General features: G+C 31.5%; 1 protein-coding gene across 1 annotated transcript; it reads left to right on the top strand.

The window, feature by feature from the left end:
• The first annotated feature begins 1,854 nt into the window (after positions 1–1,854).
• On the top strand, positions 1,855–21,344 carry LOC134728263 (solute carrier family 13 member 2-like). Its single transcript, XM_063592807.1, has 13 exons — positions 1,855–2,135; positions 9,046–9,195; positions 10,131–10,246; positions 11,688–11,833; positions 12,766–13,024; positions 14,483–14,617; positions 15,606–15,689; positions 16,594–16,704; positions 17,415–17,521; positions 18,511–18,623; positions 19,701–19,862; positions 20,253–20,390; positions 21,088–21,344. The coding sequence occupies exons 1-13, from the start codon at positions 2,022–2,024 to the stop codon at positions 21,226–21,228; spliced, it is 1,776 nt and encodes a 591-aa protein (XP_063448877.1). The 5' UTR covers positions 1,855–2,021; the 3' UTR covers positions 21,229–21,344.
• Positions 21,345–22,927: the final 1,583 nt, after the last annotated feature.

Raw genomic sequence — 22,927 nt, 5'->3', positions numbered from 1 at the left:
ATCCGTATTTGATACAAACTAAAACAGAGAAAAACACATCAAATATAAGAGAACTACGACACAACAAAAACACAAAACTAAAAATGTAACACACACATGAAACAACCTATATTTTAACAATGGCCGTTTTACCTGACCTGGTACAGGACATTTTATGAAACAAATGGTTGGTTTAACCTGGTTTTGTGGCTAGCCAAACCTCCCGCATTTATGGCATGAGTCTTAAACTTGAAACAGGCTATATGCCTTCTGCAATTGCAGATCGATGGACAGATTTTGTAATGATCTGATATTTTTTTATTGTGATTTGTACATCTATACCATTTTTAAAAGTGTTGTTCATTTGCAAAAGTCACATTACTGTCATTTGAATCAGACAGAAAGGGCATATCAAGTACATGTACTAACTTAAAGAACATTAAAATCAAGAATTAAAAAAAATGAGCTAAATCTGTCTAGGGCAATATATTCCTGGGGCTACAATAAATGAAAGAAACACATAAACTCATCATAGATACCAGGACTAAATTTTATATATACCATACGCGCGTTTCGTCTACAAAAGACTCATCAGTGACGCTCGAATCCAAAAAAGTTAAAACTGCCAAATAAAGTACGAATTTGAAGAGCATTGAGATCCCAAATTCCTGAAAGTGTTGCCAAATACAGCTAAGGTAATCTTTGCCTTAGGGAAAAAGGCTTAATATTTAAAAAAAATCAATTTTATATACCGCTGTTCATAGTTATAATTCGATTAAGCTGAAACAAATCCGGGTAACGGAGTAAAACCAAGAGAAAAACATTAATTTTTTTACGACGAAAACAATAGAATAACAGAAAATCTGAAATTCAGTTAAAGCAAACGCCAAAATTATTATATAGCACCAGACTGTCGATAACAACTGCCATATTCCTGACTTGGTACAGTACATTTTAAGAAAAAACTGGTAGATCCAACCTGGTTTTATTGATAGTCAAACCCTCTGCTTACATAGCAATGTTAAAAATCATAAAATGACGACAGTAAGTGACAGGAATACAGTACAATGAACGAAATAACACTCAGCACAGAATAATACATAGACACATTAAAGTAAAGTAGTACATTACAACATGCTAACCACTGCATTACAACGGATAACTCCAATCAATTGGCGACATCACAACAGCACATGTTGACATCAAAAACGAAATATAAACTGGAAACTTTAATGGTCTGAATGATGAACTTAGTGTTATAAAACAACACAAAACCGCTTTACTCATAATTTCAAAGCAATTATTTTGGCTCATAATAATCATGTTCGCTACTGTTGTAAGGAATATATGTTTTTGACATCAATAAATTACGTATTATCCAAGTTATATTTTTTTGTAGATAAAACAATTATTAAAAATATTTTCGGCTTTTTTATGATACACAGGATCGAAACGTTAGATATTTCGTTTTTCATGTTCTAAGTGGATGTTTGTTTAAATGGCTTATTATTATTATTATTATTATTATTATTATTATTATTATTATTATTATTATTATTCATGTATAATCATACATTTATTGTCATTTGTAGTCATTTATTACATTATATATTCATTTACAAAAATGTATATATTACACTTAATGATTACAGACGTGTTTGAGTGATCATAATTCTAATTTAGGATGTTTTGCATAGTAAACCCTTATCTATATTCACCTTTAACTGTTTTGTTGAGACGAATAACCTTTAAATGCGACTTATTTATTTGACAAAAATTAACTTTTTTCTTATCACAAAAATATCCAAGGACACATTTTAATGATAATATTAAAGTATTTGTGCCAAGAAGTAGACAGACACTTTAACTTATAAATATTATCCTAGATCGCACCTTTAATGCAGTTCATATCAGATCAATTTACCTGTCCCGTAAAAGGAAAACATATTTACATTTTGACATTAGAAATATTAAAGTAGTTGACTACAAAGGTACGAACATCTGTACTCTAATGATTATATATTACGGCTAAAGTTATCAATATGTCTTTAAAAGCAGTGAAACTGTTCTTTTTGAATATCTGGGCCGTTCGGAACATCATCATCGTATTGATTGCTATTCTGGCCCCTATCAATCTTATCAGTGACGACACCAAGGTAAGTCCTATTTATAATTTGTAACATGTATAAATACATTACGCCTGTATGGCATAAATGAACATACTTTATTATTGTGGGATATTGTTATTGTTATAAGATCAGGAAAAGACTGCAAGTGCATGTGCATGCGATTTAGAAATATAATAAATAATGTATACTGCAGTTCAATAGCCATAAATCGATTATGCGAAAACGCTATTTGTAATTGTTATTGATTAGATAAAGATTGCAAATGCATGTGCATGCGATTTAAATATATCGGAATAATTGCAACAGTTGTATAACGCGGTTCAATAGCCATAAATCGATTGAGCGAAAACAAATCCAGATCACTAACAAAAACCGAGGGAAACATGTCAATTTTAAGTGTTATTTGGGAGGGAAACACGTCATATTTAAGTGTAATTTAGGAATCCAAAAGTGCGACTAATACGCAAGAACACATAAACATATCTCTTACCCATAAGCAACTTTCACTTCGGTTTTTAAAGTTTGTTTTGTTAGCATATACAAAGACAATATAATGAGATGAGATATCATATTTAACATTCAACTACATGTATTATTCTTTCCTGGTTTATACAATTTGATAAAATGATAAGGTTGGTAATAAAATCGTTGTCTTTTCATTCAAATGAAGGAATCCTTTTTTTATTTGCAAACATCTTTTCATATACTTCATTTATGTCTTTTATTGTGTCTTTTATATGAACATTGTCTTTATCTAGTCCTCTGATCTCTATCATGACTTATATATGTATCCCACTGGCCATAAAATTTTGTTTTGTAGAGAATAGCAAAAAGGGTTTCACTAGTGGGACGGAAACCATGGTTTATATTATAAGTTTGAGAAGATGTGGTATGAGTGCAAATGAGACAACTCTCCAGTCAAGTCAAAATTTATAAAAGTAAACCATCATAGGTCAAAGTACAGTCTACAACACGGAGCTTTTACTCACATCGAACATCACGCTATAAAGGGTCTCAAAACGACTGGTGTAAAACCATTCAAACGGGAAAACAACGCTCTAATCTATATAAATAATGAGAAACGAGAATAACTCCCTCATGCAAAGCTCTGATTCCTTTCACGAATTTGACTATACTTTTTGGACCTTTTGGATTATAGCTCTTCATCTTTTATATAAGATTTGGATTTCAAATATTTTGGCCACGAGCATCACTGAAGAGACATGTTTTGTCGAAATGCGCATCTGGTGCAACAAAATTGGTACCGTTGATTTTATTACGGAACCACATCAACAAACTTGTAATTATCAGTTGCCTGACTTAAGATAGGTGCAAACAAATGAGCGGGTTTAAACGAGATAATTGTTACAACCGTACCCTTACGTATGTTTGTTTGGTATTTTTTGAATATTGTATTCCTTTACCGCCTTCTTCTGTAACAGTTTATTGGTAGTCGGTTGGTAATTTAATTATCTTCTTCCATTGGTATCTTTTTTTTTTATTTCATCATATTGCTTATGTATGTTATAATTGACAAAGAAGACATAATTAAGAAAGTATTTTTTTTATTGTATTCGTGTAAAGATATCAAACCGTAAGACGACTATATTTTCCCCGCCAAATTCTTGTAGGGGACATAGATATATCGGCCATCTGCCCGACCTTATAAGTTCATGCAAACAATACGTGACAAATGTGTACGAACATAACGAAATCATAAGGTCTTATTAGACAAGTTCAAAAATCAATTGAACAATGCCGATGAATTTTGCTTAAAAAGTAATAAAACCAATTGAACAACTGTTTCCAGAATATTATGAAATTATTTCATTGGTTTGAAGCAGCAATGTCTCGACACATTAAAAAATCAACGCCGATCTGTTATTTAAAAAAAATGCGTCCTTCGAAAGTATTATTATATTGAAAAACGTCTTTTGATTATTTTTATGTGAACAAATAAACGTATCATAGATACCAGGATTGATTTTTTTTCAAAACATGCGTTTCGTCTACAAAAGACTCATCAGTGACGCTCGAATCAAAATAAGTTTTAAAAAAATATAATTAAAGTACGAAGTTCAAGAACTCTGATCATGAGGACCAAAAATTCATAAAAGTTATACCAAATACATTTACGATAAACTTTTCCTGAACGAATCTTGCAACATATATACTAAATTAATAACACAGATTCATATGTTAGCAATGTGTCTAACAATTGTGAACATTAGTGCCCTTTTACAATGTGTTTTAAAGAATAATGCCACTTCGAAATGATAATTATATAGAAAGTGAATTATAAGAGCTTTATATCCCTCTTTTCTCCAAGGATGTGAAAAAAGGTTTGAAGGAAGAAAAAAATATAGCTATTGTCTTTGGAGAGATGAAATATGTTCAACAGGGGGACAATTTAAATCTGTTCTTTTTATTTGTTTTTTTCTGACTAGTTAGACAACTGACTTTTAAGGTTTTAACCACATAGGAAAGACAACAGTACTATACCGCTGTCCAAAAGTCATAATTCGATGAAGCAAAATCAAATCAGGGTATCAAAATTAGACCGAGGGAAACGATCAAATGTAAATATAACTGTAAAGCTAAATCGAATGAAAATTGTAACCAGTTTTCTAATATTTCTTTAAAATAAATATCAGCATAAAGTCTTCCGGCAGATATGCGTGTTCACATATTCATAAACAAATACATCTATTACGTTTTCTTTCCCAAACAAACAAGTATTCTGTTGACACCAATTTTGACAAAGATAACGTTATTAAGTTTATGAAAAGGAAATAAGGTAAAATGATATGATCATATGTTAAGACATTAATTCATCGTTATTTGATATCTGGTCGGTTTATTTATAAATTTTTCACACATAACGGTACATGTATCTTTGATAAATGTTTATATCTGTAAAAGTATTGATGAGGGATAAGTAGAAATCTAAGATATGTAGATATAAACGAAACATATAATGAAGTATATCATAATAAAAATATAGTACATTTATCTTGATTATGAATACACATGTTTTTTTTAGTTGTTTTTTTTTTACCTTACAATGTGTTGACATGTTATTGAAGCACGACAGTGATGATTTAAAACTGAGTTTGTCGATCGTCCTTTGCAGAAAATGTAAACATTGTCAGCGAAGTAGTTTTGATGACTTTTTTCACTATCTTTACAGTATGTTATAACATAGTAAATAGTATAAATACATGAATGAATTAGCTAGATAAACTTCTCTAACTAAGTAAACACTCACGTGTGCTTTTTATTAACTACTTCTCATAAAGTCAGCAAAGATTGATATTCGTGTCAAATCAATGTTGAAAATCTTAATTAATTAAAGAATTTATTGTTCCTTTTTTTTTTTTTATTAAAAAAGTAATGTTTGATAAGTGTTTGTTGAAATTGGTCTCAAATGAATATTAAAAAAATGAAAAATGATACACGAAATATTGCAATTATTATACTTTAAAAGTATATTGATTCTTGGCTCAAAGTATCATTAACATAGTGACGAGGTAAAAAAAAAACAACGAAAGCATCAATAACAGTTTCCATGGTCGTTGAAAAAATTAAGTTTTTTCTCGAAACTTTGTTGTTTTCACGCAATTTTTCTTTACCTTAAATCATCTTCTGGCGTTTTTCTCATTTTTTAAAAAGCTTATATACTGCCTGACATAAACATTTGAAGTTCAATGTATAATAGCAGTGACATGTGAAATAAAATAAGCATCATGTTTGAAGCAGTTTTTTTTATCTTCAAAATATTGCAAAGTAACGAACAAATAAATGTTCATCTTATATATTATTGGTTTTGTCTTTTTTATTGTTTTTATACCGGCACTGTGTCCCCTCATTAAAAAATTGACTCTCAAGATGCTAGTATTAATTTACTCTGATAAACTTTATACTTAACTTTATAATTTGTATGAACCATAAAAGCAATCTCTTACTTTGTTCAAAACAAAGACATCTGACACATCTTAGTTATAATTAAATAAACATAAGATGTATAAATGATGATAAAACACTTTTTAGCTTAAAAGGATCTTTAGGCCATTACATTTCTATTAGACAGACATCAGCCATTAACCGTTAACTGATTTTGGTATTATTTATATTGGTTCAGGTAGGGGTCATTTGATACAGTCTAGATGCTTTCTATCTGTCAAGAATCAGTCTTTTATCTGAAACAAAGATGAAATTTCAAAAACACTGCAAACTGCTGACTAAAAATAAGCTGCCTGTTTTCTAGTTTTAATTATGAACTAGAAATAGACAAATAAAGGAAGAAAAAAAACTACTAAAAATTAAACACAAAACTAGAAAAATTATTTTACAAGATATACATACTAATTTATTTATGATTTGCTGTCAAAATATTTTTTATATTTAGAAATGTGATATCTTTCTCAGAACAATCTATCTCAGACATGTAAAGGTAATATAAGAACATGCATTTTATTTTTCAAATTGTCATTAGATTTAAGGACGAATGAAATCATTAGTTTCCATATTCATTAAGGTTGACAGTAAGTCAGTAGCAAAAGTAGTTTAGCGAAGTACGAATCTCGAAATTAAGTCTAGGGGAAAAATAACCGGAGAAAATTGCATGATTTCATATTTATTGAAACTTGATATTCGTTGACAGGGTAAATAGTAAAAAAACAAAAATCCAAAAAAGATATCCAGTGCAAATTAAAAAGTATAAATTGCAATTTAAGAAAAAGCTCAAAACCATTAAACAAATGGAAAATAACTGTCGACTTCCTGACTTTGTACGTCAGGCAGTTTCTTGTGTAGATAATATTGATTTAAAGATGGTTTCACAGCTAGCTAAACCTCTCATTTGTTTGAGTACGTATATTAGAATGCATGCTTTACCCGTAGTTAATTTAGATTCGATCCATGGAAAAGACAGAAATCTGATCGCTAAAATTACAGATCATATGATTATTCTAGTAAAGTTAGAATTGAGACTTCTCGGTAGTGGGTAGTTATCAAATGTACCAGGATTATAATTTAGAACGTCAGACTCGCGTTTCGTTTACATAAGACTCATCAGTGACGCTCAAATCAAAATATTTATAAAGCAAAACAAGTACAAAGTTGACACCTACAATTTGTATCGTTCAACCACTTCAAGATAGTGGCCGTGAAAAATTGTAAAAAGTCAATTTCAATCGTAACGTTCTACTTTATAGCAAGGCTGTTGAAGTTTATTTCCCCATGAGCACGCTTCAATGATGCAGTTGTATTAATTTATATATTAATTGCAATATGTATAAACATCATTCGATGGTATGATACGTTCATTGTCTGTTAATTTGTTGCTGACATTATTTTTGAATTGATACTAAGGTTTCGACCCCCAAGAAAAAATATTCGTAATGATACATGTATTCAAATAGCACAATGTTTTCGGAATTTTCAGATTTCGATTTCGTATTTGATGAGGATTTTAAAAGGTTTAAATCGAGTGTATCATATGGACGAAATGCGCTTCATTCGTATCAAATTATAAGCCAGAGATTATTCCACTGGTGATGAGGACTTCGGGTAACACATAATTATAGTAGTTAGAATTTTTGTGTTGTGATGAAATATAATTTAAAGTACACTGATATTTGCATTATTGTGTTATCAAACAGGGCATTTATTCGTTCAGTGAACGTTTACTTGTTCTTGTTCATATATCTTTCGATTTGGGTAAAACATTTAAATAGATATTGTGTAGTTTTTATTTCGATGTTGAGATGCTACATTCAGAAAAGGGTTAAGGTTCGCACCTGTTTAAACTTTTAAGCCGCTGTATTGTTTGCATTTGTTCAAAGGCAGGAACCTGTTGTTCAGTGGTTGTCGTTTGTGGTTGGTTTTCATAAGTGTTCCTCGTTTCTTGTTTTTGATATAGATAAAATAATTGGGTTTTCTGTTACAATGGTTTTACTCTAGTCATTTGTGGGGGCCTTGGGGGGTTGCTGCTCGATTTGTCCCTATGCTCCTTGTTGAAGGCCGTTCTTTGACCTACGTGTATAATTTCCTTTTACAATTTGTGACTTCGTTGGAGAGCTTTATTGGTACACATCATATCATATCTTCTTATATTTATTGTTAACTGTCAACCATTCCTTTAATCTATTATTTGAGTCAAAAGAAAAAAAGATCGTACTGTTGCACTTAAAATAAGTCTCATTCATTATGGTTTTTTTTGTGTATTACGTTGAATGTCGTCAATATACCACATTTTCGTCTTTTGTGAAAAATAGATCCTGCTCACATAGTGCTCTGTGGTTATTTATTAGTCATATACATGTATATAAGAATTTACAGGTAAAATAATGTGCATATTTTAAACACCTATGCATAGATAAACATGTATAGTGTAGCATGACGTAGATAAGAAAAGTGGAATCATATACTGTAAACCAACTTTTTTTCGCGGATACTTTTTTTTCGCGTTCCTAGCTAGTCTACTTCACGAAGATTTAATTTCGCGATTAACTAATTGACTTATTAAATTATTGATGTAGTTTAATAAGGAAACATCCAAGTTATACATATTCGCGACGATTTAATTTCGCGTTATTTTTCTACTCGCGAAAGTCGCGAAATTAAGTTGGTTTACAGTATATGTAATTCTCAATTTATTGGCTGATTTGTATTGTTGATGTAATTGTATCGCCTGGTAATAAAATATATTTATATCAACATATGTAAAACAGGCAACACTTTGGCAATATATAAAAAGGGGGGAAAACGACAAACGGGTCTATGAAACGCTTCACAAAGTATTTAAAGAGACAAATCAACATAAACAACATAAAAATCCGGAGATGATCTTAGGTACTCTGAAAGAATCAGCATATCATTGTTCAACCTTTTCACGCGTGACATAAAATATATAGTTATTCTTTTATAATTGTAGGAATCAAAATGTGCCTACGGACTGATAGTAATGGCTGTACTCTGGTTAACAGAAGCCCTTCCTATACCAGTTACAGCTCTCATGCCTGTAATATTGTTTCCATTGTTAGGTGTAGTTCCAGGAAAGACCATATGTACGTTTTTCCTCAACGTAAGTTAAATTTGTTGCAATTTCAGTGTCAATCGTTTTTAGACTTATTTGTTTTTCAAAAGTTACCTTTTCGCAACAATAAAATATAAAGGAATATCGTGTTACAACAAAATGACTGCCTGATGACTGCAGTTCTTCTTGTATGATAAGATCTTATTTAAGAGAGGCGAAAGATACCAAAGGAAAATTCAAACTCAAAAATTGAAAAATAAACTGATATTGCAATTGCGAGAAAAGAAAAAGGCCAACAAATAATCAACAGTACTCGAAACATAAAAAAAATGAGATATTGAGCAACACAAACCTCACATTTAACCAGAATCTATATATAAAATCAAAGGAAGAATGATATCAAGACCCCCCAAAAAAACCTTAATTACCAAATGATTTCTAGAAGGGGGAGAGAAGATGCTTCTTCTGCTATGCATGACTTGCCCTCCTTGGAATTCCACATTCACAAAATGTCACAAAAGGGAATACGACACTATCGATCTAGGTCAAACGATTACTCGGGTATATAGTGAAATGAGACTTCGAAAGCATGTCTCTTAGGAGTTGACAAGGACATTTTATTGGTCATCTTATTGGTTATTTTAGATGGAAAACATGATGTGTAGTGTTGATTTAAAGTCGTTCATCCTTTTTGATTTTTGAACAGTTTAGTTTAAGGATCACACCGACGTCAATGAATTCTGCATACTTTTAGTATGAATATGTACAAATGTGTATCGTATAAATTGATATATATAAAGACAATACGATAGCATAAAGAAAGGAGTATGCTTTTGCTGAGAAAAGGGAAGTCCACCTTTCAATTGAACAATGATAATGGTTGTGTAAAACGAATAAAAATGGAACATTTTCAGTAGATATTCTGTTTTCATTTTACACAAACCTGCAATCTACAGAACATTGACTGTATTTTATTCCTGCAGGACACAAGCATGTTATTTATTGGAGGACTTATAGTTGCTGTAGCCGTAGAAGAAGTGGGTTTACACAACAGAATAGCCATGGGAATTGTTTCTATCTTAGGATCTAATCCTAATATGTAAATATATATTATGTCAGCGTACTACGTTTTCCCTGGCAGTGATACTTAAATTCGGATAAGAAGTTATTGATATTTTGCAACTGCCAGACTTTTTCCCGTATGGTGGTACTTTAGACAACTCAATATATTTATATCTAGTGTTCCCTTATTAACTTTGTTTTATTACCATCAAGTATTTGATGTGTGCTAAAAGTTATATATATCAAAGGTGCCAGGCTTATAATGTAATACGTCAGACGCGTTTCTAAATTGTCAACTGCACTGAACATTTTAAACCCCATGGAAATATAACGTTGATGGCAGATTAAATAAAAATAATCGTGGTGTTTATGACTGTATATATCCATCTAAGCTTTGAGTTCATGAGTCTTTGGATTCCTATTTCACTGAATGTTTATTGGCGGACACATTCATTAAAAAATATCATTCTAATTTCTATAATAAACTAAGAATACTAAATCTAGTACTGCAATGACTCAAATTGAATTGAAATATGGCGATTCAAAGTTTTCTTGTAACATCTGCATACATTATTCCATTGCTATTTTCGGTATTTGTCTTTTAATTGTCTATCTTATATCAAGTTGTACTACTCATAGCGGTAATAGGTAATACATTTACTTATTATATATAACTTTATATTAGTGTTGTCAACGATTAACCGGTTAACCGGTCGAACGACCGAATAGCAAATACCAAAAACGCTAACCGGTTAACCGGACTTTTGTTCAATTTTGATAGATTTGATATATTTTTTTATTGAAATCATTAAATGTTTGTGTTTATTCAAAAATTGTCGTCGTGGTAATTAATTTGACAGATCAATTTTTCAGTATATTGATTGCTATTGTTAATCCTAAAAACATAAAATTAATTAGAACTTGTCTCTCAGCTCGGGGCAATATCTTACAGAATCATCATTAGTATACATGTTTTTTAACAGTTACTTTAAATCAGTAAAAAGATTAAAGTTTACTATTTACTTCATTATTTCATTTTTGATCTTATATTGTGTAGAACTACATTTGAATTTGCAACCTCCGTCGTGCAAGGCTTAGTTTTACTATAAACGAAATGTTAACTTAAAAATCGTGCTTATGCAAACCAGTGTGAATGTTCTCATTGTATACGTGATAGTACGAGTAACACTGCTTAATCATTTCAAATTGAAACACTCCACATTATCGACAACAAGAGAAAAGAAAGGAATTATCGGTTTCAGACCTATTCGATTTCTACGAGATCGAGAAGTGTTTTTTTTTTTAAATTATTTTTCAATCTGATGTTGGTACAAACGCTATAGTTGGTATGGTTTTTGATTATTAAAAGTCTAACTTCGCCAGGAATCCTCACAGACAAGCCTGATAATGCCAAAGGACAAACTTCAATTCTAAAAGCGCAGACATAAAACATCAAAAGACTACTGATTGTTTTTCAGGTTGATGTTGGGTCTCATGTTACCCACGTGGTTTTTATCGATGTGGATCAGTAACACAGCAGCGACATCTATGATGATTCCTATTATTGTGGCGGTTATGGACCAGGTTAGAGAAGCAGAAAAACTCCATGGAAATACGACTGATGGTAAGTCATATGAAACCAGTGAGAAATGAATCATTCAATGTCGAAGAAAACATAATGGTAAAAGTAGGAGATTTTAACTGTAATATGTCACAGTGTTATAAGATACAATTTATCAAAGTTATAGGTTAGTTTGCAATATAAAATACTGGTATATATTTTGAATGTGACATGAACATCAGGTAGAAGAGGTACACAAATAAAGTACAAATAAAAAATTCTACAGATTGAGCTATATAAGTCTTATGTTCGATCGGGAATTGAACTCAGTTGATCAGAAAGGTAAAGAGAGGAAGGCGAAAGATACCAAAGGGACTGTCAGTTAATTCTTCACCAGTGACTCGTCCAGTTTCTATTTTAAAGTTAAATTAAAAACCTGCTGACATCAACATCCTTTTGGAATGAGATAGAAAAATCATGCCACATCTTCTTTTTTATGTTTTCTGTTTTTTAAACGATGTTTAGTGGAAAATTTTGTATTATCTGCGTATTCGACTGTTTTAACCTGTAGTTTAACATAAGTTCACGTTTCATACTTTGGCGTGAATCCGAGCATAGTTGCCAAATTTTAATATAAAAAAAATCCAATTGTATGAAAATATAGTGGAAAATAGTCAAACAAATGTTTGTGCAGTTAACTATTAAATATTTTGTAAACTCATCATAGAAAGAGACTTATGAGTTATCATTAATGTTCAGTTTGTATTGATGCACTACTGGTATAACACTTTCTTGTGATTGTTTTTTCCGCCATAAAATGTCAACTGTTAGAAAAAAACATAATTTTATAGGAATATAAAATTCAACATAATTTAGGTGTCCTAGTATTTGTAATGATATTGGTTATTCGATTAACTAAACAAAGTAACGTGTGATGCTACAATCATTTGTATAAAATTATAGGCGATAGACAAAAATTGTTTCAATCGTTTCAGGCAAAGATAATCAAGCATATACAACAGACCAATATGAATTACAGAAGAAAAACGGAACACATTCAGGCGCTAATGGTGTTCCAGTGTCTGTTGATGATATACAGATTAATGAAGGAGAACTTGACCATGGGAGAGCAGAGGAGTTGAAAAGATTTGGCAAAGGTCTGGCGTTAAGTGTTGCCTATGGAGCGAATGCTGGTGGTATTGCGACGTTGACAGGAACACCGCCAAATCTTATTTTGCAGGGTCAGGCAGACAAGTAAGTAGACTGATACTAGCCGGGCTTACGGAATATTTTACGTAAGGAACCACAAGTTAGAAGCTTTTAAAAGGCCCCTTTCTGGTGTGTGTCTACCACATTGTTCTCTACAATTGTAATAATCACATATGGTGCAATGAAACTGATACTGTATCGAGTCTCCTAAATCAGTATAGTTAAAAGATACACTGCAGAGAAGTTGTGATTATTTTGTTTCCCACTTAATAGATTATTTTAAGTTGTCTACTCAATGTAATCCTTAGTTAATTTTCAGGAATTGTAATCGTACAACATTACAATGTTAACTGACAAATGTATCAAAAAACGTCATTCAATAATATGCTAGATTTAATGCAATTTATCAAAATGTATTTTGGCTTCAATCTTACATTGAACATTCGGACAGCGGTATACTACTGTTGCCTTTATTTACTTTGAAAGATATGTTTGGTTGCGTTTTCTATCGCAATTTCCTTCATAAAGTGTTGCGTCTTGATTATAATGAAGTTATTGAACTAAGAAATCTTATTACCTAGGTTAAATGCAGTACTACGGATGTCGTTATGATTTTGGTTTTAACTTTATGTTTCGCTTTTAGTATACCCAATATAGTTCTCTTTTCCTTCTATATGGACAAAAACGAGTAACTTCAACAATACTCTAAATGAATTACCTGAATTAAAATGATATTTGCTGGTGAACACTGTATATATGTTAATGTCGTTTGCTTTTTTATCAATATCACTCTTCGAAATTCTGCCATTTTTCCTTTCTTCGTCGTTAAAATAATGTTCAATGCAATATCATTTTCATTTAAATCTAGCAGTCTTATGTATCTTGTAATAACAAAGTAACAAATTGGTGACAAATTGATTTTGTGATGTGTTTCTAAGCATTGACGGAAAAAAATAGAATAAAAAAAATCAATGGAAGAATCAAAATTCAAATATCAAATAGATAAGAATCAACCTTGGAAAAACGTGAAATAGAAAATGGTCTATAAAAGTGTGAGGACAGAGGATATTGATTAAAATCATTAAAGCTTTACTGTTCATTCAATGACACTCATTTATCTACATGTGCAATACATTGAATTCGATCATCTGAAAAAGTGACAGAAAATACATTTTGACACTCACATCTCAAAGTATTGAAGGAAAACTTACTCTAAAATAGTCTAAAATATAAACGAGGAAAAGAAAAAAAAATAGACTGAGAAAAACGAACTCATTATGACTCAGAATAATCACATGTGGTCTGCAGAGTAAGCTTAAACTATCATACCTACTAGCGACATCCATGGACTATTTATTCAGGATATATTTAAGAATAGTCTCTTTTTTCTCATTTTTTTAATAATTTATACTTTGATACTTAGATGTATTTAATATATACAATATAATACTTTTTGTTTGAATTTGACCAATCATGCATTAGCGCTTTATTTTATATTTACAGAATATATGATAAATATGAGAAAGGTGCTGATAGTGGAATAACGTTTGCTAATTGGATGGCGTTTGCCTTCCCTTTGTCTGTCTTAATATTGATTTTGTGTTGGTTGTGGTTACAGATATTCTTTCTACGATCTCTGTAAGTATATTATATTGTTCATCGAGGTATAAATTAGAGAATTCTAGTGTCTGGTGTGAGTAATTTTTTTATTCTTTACCTTCGTAATTTTTTACATTGATTAAAAATAATTCAAGTCAGCCATTTCCTGTACAGAAATTACGTTGCCGTAACTTTTAACCATTGATAAATACTAGAACACATTTACAAATCAAATTCTGTTTATATTACCAAACAAGAATATCAATGTTATTTTTATTACAAAACCATATATTTACAATCATACAACGTGTACGTATGTTAAATAAAGTTTGTGCAGTCAAATTAACTTTATAATTAATGAATGGCTATTATTTATTTTGAATTTATTGAACCATAAAACTAATTTTTGACTCTTCACATTGAATAATCCGTGAAGCGGATTATGTAAAATGTGAAGAGTCAAAAATTAGTTTTATGGTTCAATAAAATCAAAATCAATTATTGCCATTCGTTATAAATAAATTTCTATAAAAAATAAGGCTCAAAGAACTTTTTATACCATTTATCTTGACAATAACAACGTACACTCATGTTGGCGAATGAATACACAACGTCAGAGTGGGCGTGTCGCCATCAAAATTGACAACATTGAAAATAAAACTAATAATTTTAACCAATCAGAAGACAGTTAATACACAAAATTTATTTATAATAGAATAAATTCAAATCAAAATTAAAATGCCATTTTAAAATCATAACTGCACAGTTTTTGCAGACACAATTTAGATGCATGAATACAAGTCTTCGGCAGTTTTCTGCTGTTTGGTTGGGTTGGTGTCTCTTTGACAAATCCCCTATTTCTATTCTCAATTTTATTAAGGGCATATAATCAAATTTTGAACTTTACATGCAATGTTTTTAAGAGGTAAAAATCCGATGACCCAAGTATATGTTCCTTTCTTAAAAAATCAAAAATCAAATAGAATATCTTGTATAGATTATAATATCTCCTCTTCCTGCATTGTAGATGCTGTAAGAAATCAGATGAAACAAGGAAAGAGGCAATCCAAAAAGCTATTCAATTAGAGAGAAAGAAGCTGGGGCGATGGACGTAATTATTATTCATAAGCACAAAACATCGTTATTATATACGTTTTTGTATCGTATATATAACAGCAAGTTGGATTCCAATTCACTTCCTTTGCTTCTCAAATATCAACAAAACACCGGCATGAACAAAACATGTTGAACTGCAATATAATCCGAATATAAAAAACTCAGCTATGAAAGTTTTGTGAGGGAAAAATTCAGCCAATTGGGACAGCGGGCTCGCACACCCCTCCACAAATTATGTTGAAACTTATGAAAGGATTACTGATTGGATAAAAAAATCTCTGAAACTTATCAGATTTTGACTGTTATCTCACATATGCGAGTAGAATCTGAATCGTAATTGCATCAGATATTTTTAATTCTCTGAGTATCCGTCTATGAAATAACGTAATCATGACAAAATAATAAACGATAGGGTGTATATTTTCATTATACAAAATATATGAACATGATGCGGTGTTTCAGCAGGTCAATCATAAAAAAAAATAATTTAAGAGCCATCCGCCACCAATGAAAAGCGAGTAGAATCTGAATCGTAATTGCATCAGATATTTTTAATTCTCTGAGTATCCGTCTATGAAATAACGTAATCATGACAAAATAATAAACGATAGGGTGTATATTTTCATTATACAAAATATATGAACATGATGCGGTGTTTCAGCAGGTCAATCATAAAAAAAAATAATTTAAGAGCCATCCGCCACCAATGAAAATGTTCTCTTCGAGATAAAAATGTTAAGAAATAACAGAGTTATAGTCGCACCCCTTTGACCTGAATTCCTGGATATAGACTTGATGTAGATGGCGTTTATTTCATGTGTTCTTTTAGCATAAAACTATCCTGCTCAATATGGAACGGACGAACCTATCGAAATTGACTGTATCGAATTATTTTTCAGATTTGGAGAAATTATAGTTCTTGTATGTTTTATAAGTTTGGCGTTATTATGGATATTTAGATGGATACCTGGATTTGGAGGATGGGCAAACCTTTTTCAAGTTGATGTAAAGTGAGTATTTATAATGTTAAGGGTAGGTATTATACTTCAATGAAGTTTTTTGTATTATTTTCGTCGAAAATAACATTGATGTTTTGGTAAAGGTAATCTAGCTATTCTTAAACAAAGGGAGCAACGGTGGTCGAGTGGTCTAAGAAGATTGAGCTACTATATCACTAGTCAGTCGACACTGAGTCTTTGAATTCGAATCCCGAACGGGTAAGGTGCATTCGACTCTAATCTTAATTGAATTGGATTGTCAGTTTCCCTACAGAAGGTCAGTGGTTCTATCCGTGTACTCTGGCTTCCTCCACCAATACAAAATTACTGCCAGAAAATATCATAAAATTATTGAATAAAGGCAACAGTAGTATACCGCTGTTTGATAGACATAGTTCGATTAAGCAATTCAAATCCAAGTAACAAACTAGAACCGATTGAAACACATCAACTGTTTAAGGAAAACAACGGAAAAATACAAAAGAAAAGCACCCCCTAACATCCATAGAAACGGAATGTAGATAACATATTCTTGGTACAGGACATTTTCAGAAAAGAATGGTGGATTGAACCTGGTTTTATGGCTAAGTTTGGGTGGCTTTAAACACCAATCAAACCATCGATCTCTAGCAACGGATTTATCGTGACATTTAATAATTCGGATTTTAAATAATAATTAGACAAATATATGTATATTTTAATATAAAAACACTTCTTTAAAGGGGAGGTCCATATGCCAGAGATTCTACTGCTGCTATGTTGATAGCTATTGCATTGTTTGTTCTGCCAAGGAAACTCCCAAACATATTCTGTTGGAATAAGGAGGATGGTAAAGCATTATTTTCGTTATAGATATAAAATTATGGAGATCTGGTATGATTGCCAATGAGACAACTATATACCAAATGAAGTGGGAGTACATAAAAAAATATACCTTATCAGATTTTCATGTAAAACAACTACGAATTCAATACGTCTTAGTTTATCTGTTATCTTATTAGTTGTGTAGGTTATTATAATACAAAGTAGTAATTGGTTCACCAATCACCTTTATTAATAGGACTTAAAGTGAAGGAGTTGTGAGAAAAAAAAACCATTATTATTCAACTTAAACTAGCATTGTCATTTTCCAATCATCGAGTGCAACGAATAGGAACGGTGTGTACATGTAAAAATATAAATAATTATACATGCAGTGTATTGGACAATGACACTCTTAAAAAACATGATCATAATAACTGCATGATTAACACATGCTTGCATACAAAAAGTTACACCTGTTTTATATTAAGTGCTAGTCTTTGGAAGAAGCAGGCAATTTAGGAAAAAATCAAAACATGATCAGAAAAAACCCACTGAGCTTATCATGCTATTTAATACTAACCATCATCCTGAGTTACAAATTATTAGTCTTTCGTTTGTGTGTGTCTGGTAATATCAAATAACTCGGTTAGAAAAGTGGTTAGAATGATAGCAAATTACAGAGTTATCTCCCCTTATTCGATAATTTCTAGTGCATTTCAACCAAATTGTATCTTCTATTACCAGAACAGAAAACGAAAATGAATGTTATTTTTGTGCAGAAACTCCATATTATGAACTGAAATCAATGTCAAATTGGGTGGGTTTTTTTTGTCATGTTTTCACCACTGCCTGATTCTTAGGCAGACTGGCACTTAAAAACATTTTAAAACATGTATGTTTATCTGTCCCTTAGAAAGTCGATAAATCTCAACGGTCGTTCCGAAATCAAATACTTGTATATGCGACATTGAAAGTATGTTTAGAACATCTTGTAACATATGTAGCTCTTTTCAGACAAGAAACCATATTACACACCAATACTAACTTGGGAGACAGCTGTACATAAAGTACCCTGGGGTATAATTATACTTCTTGGAGGTGGTTTCGCACTTGCAGAGGCCAGTAAAGTAAGTATTTTAATATAAACCATAAGGACATACATTTGCTGCACAAAGAAAATGTTTCTTTCTATTAATTGACTATATTTGTCATAGACTAATTTAACCAATAAAGACCACCTGTTATTAGAATTGTTATCGGTTCTGCAAGTTCAATTTGTCCAAACGATATATGCTCAAGTCTTGTTAGTTTGCAGAATTTATCCTTTGTTATGTTTGACTTCAATGTTCATTGTATAATTTAGGTTACTGTGCAATGTTCATGAACATGAGGACTTTTTTTTCAAATAATACAAATCGGTGTCGATTTTAAGTGCCACTATACACATTTTTTAATTAATATATAGTAGTATGCTTCAACAAGATAAATATTTGTAGATTGTAAACGGAAATTATCCTTCATTAAATTACATGACAGTACAAGAGACCAAAAATGAGAATAGTGAACTTAAAATATGTAAAGCTCTGTCAAAGGATAAGTTTGTAGAGATCTTTTGTTATGACACAGAATTAAAAAAAAATAACTACTGTTCTATTTCAAATAGCACTGGTAAAGTCATCAATTTCTTTTCAGGAACTAATTACAACTACAAAATTGTCACCATGTGTTATTAATTTGTAATTGCTTAGAGAGCTTTTTGGTTTATTTTGTAGAAAAAAATATTAAAAAATACTGTACTCTTCAAAACGGAAAGTCTCTAATCAAATGGCAAAATCAAAAGCTCAAACACATCAAACGAATGGACAACAGCTATCATATTCTTGACTTGGTACAGGCATTTTCTTAAGTAGAAACATATTAATGCTGTGAAGAAAACGTCGCTAGAAGACGATTTTGTCAGCTCTTTTGTTGCGTTTCTCTTAGCATTTACATACGTTATAACATGTATTAGGTTAACATGAAGTCCAATGCGTAAAATAAATAACCAAACATGTGGGAATGATATTGAGAGAATTTAGAGTCCAAAAGCTTATCAAAGCTATCATAGATTTCTCTCTTATTGTTGGTAAAAACGTGGAAAAGGAGGGGTAAAAGTTTTTCAACTTCCTTTTTCGCCTTTTTTCATACAATATTTTTCTTTTTAGATATCAGGACTTTCCAAATTAGTTGGATGTCGGTTAACAGTGTTCAGTAACATGGATCTATGGGTGATGAATCTCGTTATTTGTTTGATTGTAGCAGCAGCAACAGAAATAACTAGTAACAGTGCAACAGCTACACTACTTATGCCAATCATGGCAGAACTGGTAAGTGATATTGAAGATAAGGACCGAAAATAAAATAATTCCTTGCATAGAAGCCAAGAAAACGTTCACCGTAATTAGACTGAATAAAACCATTACAATTTCATGGCTGGTCTTAATCAGAGGTAAATAACAGTTCAAGTCTAATCTCACCGAGCTTAGCTTGCTCTGTCCGATATTTGAAGTTCACACTTTTAATGCAATCCTAAATCTATGATTAGTTTACTTACTTATCATTTTTTATCTACAAATAAGATCAGGTCATTTACTACATAATGATACAATCATGAACAAGGGACAAAAATGTATACACACTTGGTTTTTTTCCGTCAAGTTAAATAACATTTGTATATATGATGCTGAGACATTTTTAGTTTGCATTTCTGTTTTCAGGCAATATCCCTCGGACAACACCCTCTCTACCTGATGATATCAACAGCTGTTGCCTGTTCCTTTGCCTTTATGTTACCTGTGGCAACACCACCAAACGCCATTGTCTTTTCCACTGGATTTATCAGAATTCCAGATATGGTTAGTTAAAACGTATAAGAAAAGTAATAAACCCTTAAGGCAAATTTGAAAAGGGGACGTCTATAAAATCCTACAACATCAAATGTTATGAAAGAACAGAACAAGTGAAAACAACTGCCATGTTATTGACTTGGTAAAAAAAAATAGTTAACTACTATGAAATTATACGACGAAACCAATAATTGTAGTCCACAACAATGCATATATGTATTATTTATTTTCATCAAGTTTTATTTAGGAAATGGTGTCAACTATATGAATAACCATCTCGAATTTGAAATGCTGCATACAAATCCAAAACATACAATTTACCATTTTATCTGATTCAAATCTGGTATCCATTTTCAAGTCAACAAAATGTAAAAAAAAAATGTTTATTGAATACTATGTCTTACTCTCACTTCTGTTTGTTAGTTGTAAGAGAACCTTTGGTAGCAGTTATTGATTGAAAGTATGTGTTCTTTTGTGATGTACTCCAGGGAAGCATGTTTTTACTTTGATGTAACTTTAAGATGATCATCTGCAACTTCAGATTTTTCACAAGCTTTTTTCTTTTTGTATATCATCTCGTTGAGTCTCTAGTATTTTTATTCATTGCTTATATTTACCGACCATGCAAGGGCTGTATAGCCATTCAAGGTCGTTAAAAACGTCCATTTGTTGTTACCTATATTTTCATAATAAAACTCTTTTGTAGGCTTCTGCAGGTATAGCGATGAACGTCATTGCTATCTTGGGATTGACCCTTGCCATAAATACATGGGCAATTCCAATATTTGGATTGGATGTTATACCAAGCATATTCAACACAACTGGTGCAAATGCAACATGTCCTTAATGTTTCTGATGAAGGTGATGTTTAATGTTAAATCAACTATATGTCATGACATTTTAATATTGTGTTCAGTATAAAAAAACATGTTTTATATTTTGAATAAAATGTACAATATATTGTTTCAAAACAAATTTTTGGATTATATGATGTACTGAATTTGAATCTATGTTGTGTCATGGAGGTAACTTTTGCTACCTTATTAAACAATATTAAATGAAATTAACAAGAATAGGAGGGGTGAAAGATACCAGATGGACAGTCAAACTCATAGACAGTAAAATAAACTGACAACATCATGGCTTAAAAAGAAAAAGACAAACAGGCAAGTCAAACTCATAGACAGTAAAATAAACTGACAACATCATGGCTTAAAAAGAAAAAGACAAACAGGCAAATAATATTACACAAGACAAAACATAGAAAATTAAAGACTTAGCAACACGAACACCACCAAAAACTGAATGTGTCCATAGAACACTGATGCCCTACTATTGCTATCATTTTCTATGTTCGGTGGACTGTGAAATTTGAGTCCAAACTCTAATTTGGCATTAATATTTAAAAGATTACATCATAGGAAACATGTGTACTAAGTTTCAAGTTGATTGGACATCAACTTTATTCACAAGAGTGCACACACTGAAATGTCTCGCCTTCTTTACTAATCATTGATATTATGTTGATAGACCTAAATATAAAGCTTTATTAAAACTGTCACATAAACTCAACATTAACCAAAGAAAACGAAACATTGATCAATGAACCATGAAAATGAGGTCAAGGTCAGATGAACCATGCCAGGCAGACATGTACAGCTAACAATTCTTCAATACAACAAATATAGTTGACTTATTGTTTATAAATTAAGAAAAACAGACCAAAACACAAACACTTTACACTAAGCAATGGGCCGTGAAAATGAGGTCAAGGTCAAATAAAACCTGCGTAACAGACATATAGATCATAAAATATTTCCATACACCAAATATAGTTGACTAATGCATAAAGTATTAGAAAAATAGACCAAAACTCAAAAACTTAACTTTGACCACTGAACCATGAAAATGAGGTCAAGGTCAGATGACACCTGCCAGTTGGACATGTACACCTTACAGTGCTTCCATACACCAAATATACTAGACCTATTGCTTATAGTATCTGAGATATGGACTTGACCACCAAAACTTAACCTTGTTCACTGATCCATGAAATGAGGTCGAGGTCAAGTGAAAACTGTCTGACGGGCATGAGAACCTTGCAAGGTACGCACATACCAAATATAGTTATCCAATTACTTATAATAAGAGAGAATTTAACATTACAAAAAATCTTAACTTTTTTTTCAAGTAGTCACTGAACCATGAAAATGAGGTCAAGGACATTGGACATGTGACTGACGGAAAGTTCGTAACATGAGGCATCTATATACAAAGTATGAAGCATCCAGGTCTTCTACCTTCTAAAATATAAAGCTTTTAAGAAGTTAGCTAAGGCCGCTGCCGCCGCTGCCGGATCACTATCCCTATGTTGCGCTTTCTGCAACAAAAGTTGCAGGCTCGACAAAAATTACCTTGACCAAAAACTTTAACCTGAAGTGGGACAGACAGACAAATGTATACAGAAGGATGAACGAAAGAGCAGATGCATCGAAAAACATAACACCGGTAGGTGGGGTATTAAAACAGATGAAGGGCAGGAGTCA

Source organism: Mytilus trossulus, chromosome 8, assembly GCF_036588685.1.
Source record: "Mytilus trossulus isolate FHL-02 chromosome 8, PNRI_Mtr1.1.1.hap1, whole genome shotgun sequence".
NCBI classification, from domain to species: Eukaryota; Metazoa; Mollusca; class Bivalvia; order Mytilida; family Mytilidae; genus Mytilus; species Mytilus trossulus.
This window is presented reverse-complemented; position numbering and strand designations above follow the sequence as displayed.

What these genes read in the sequence shown, in the direction of transcription:
- LOC134728263 (XM_063592807.1), top strand. Translation starts at nt 2,022, where the DNA reads ATGTCTTTAAAAGCAGTGAAACTGTTCTTTTTGAATATCTGGGCCGTT. An exon ending in CCATGGAAATACGACTGATG is followed by an intron (nt 11,834 to 12,765) that starts GTAAGTCATATG and finishes CAATCGTTTCAG; the next exon opens with GCAAAGATAATCAAGCATAT. An exon ending in CTGTTGGAATAAGGAGGATG is followed by an intron (nt 17,522 to 18,510) that starts GTAAAGCATTAT and finishes AGCTCTTTTCAG; the next exon opens with ACAAGAAACCATATTACACA.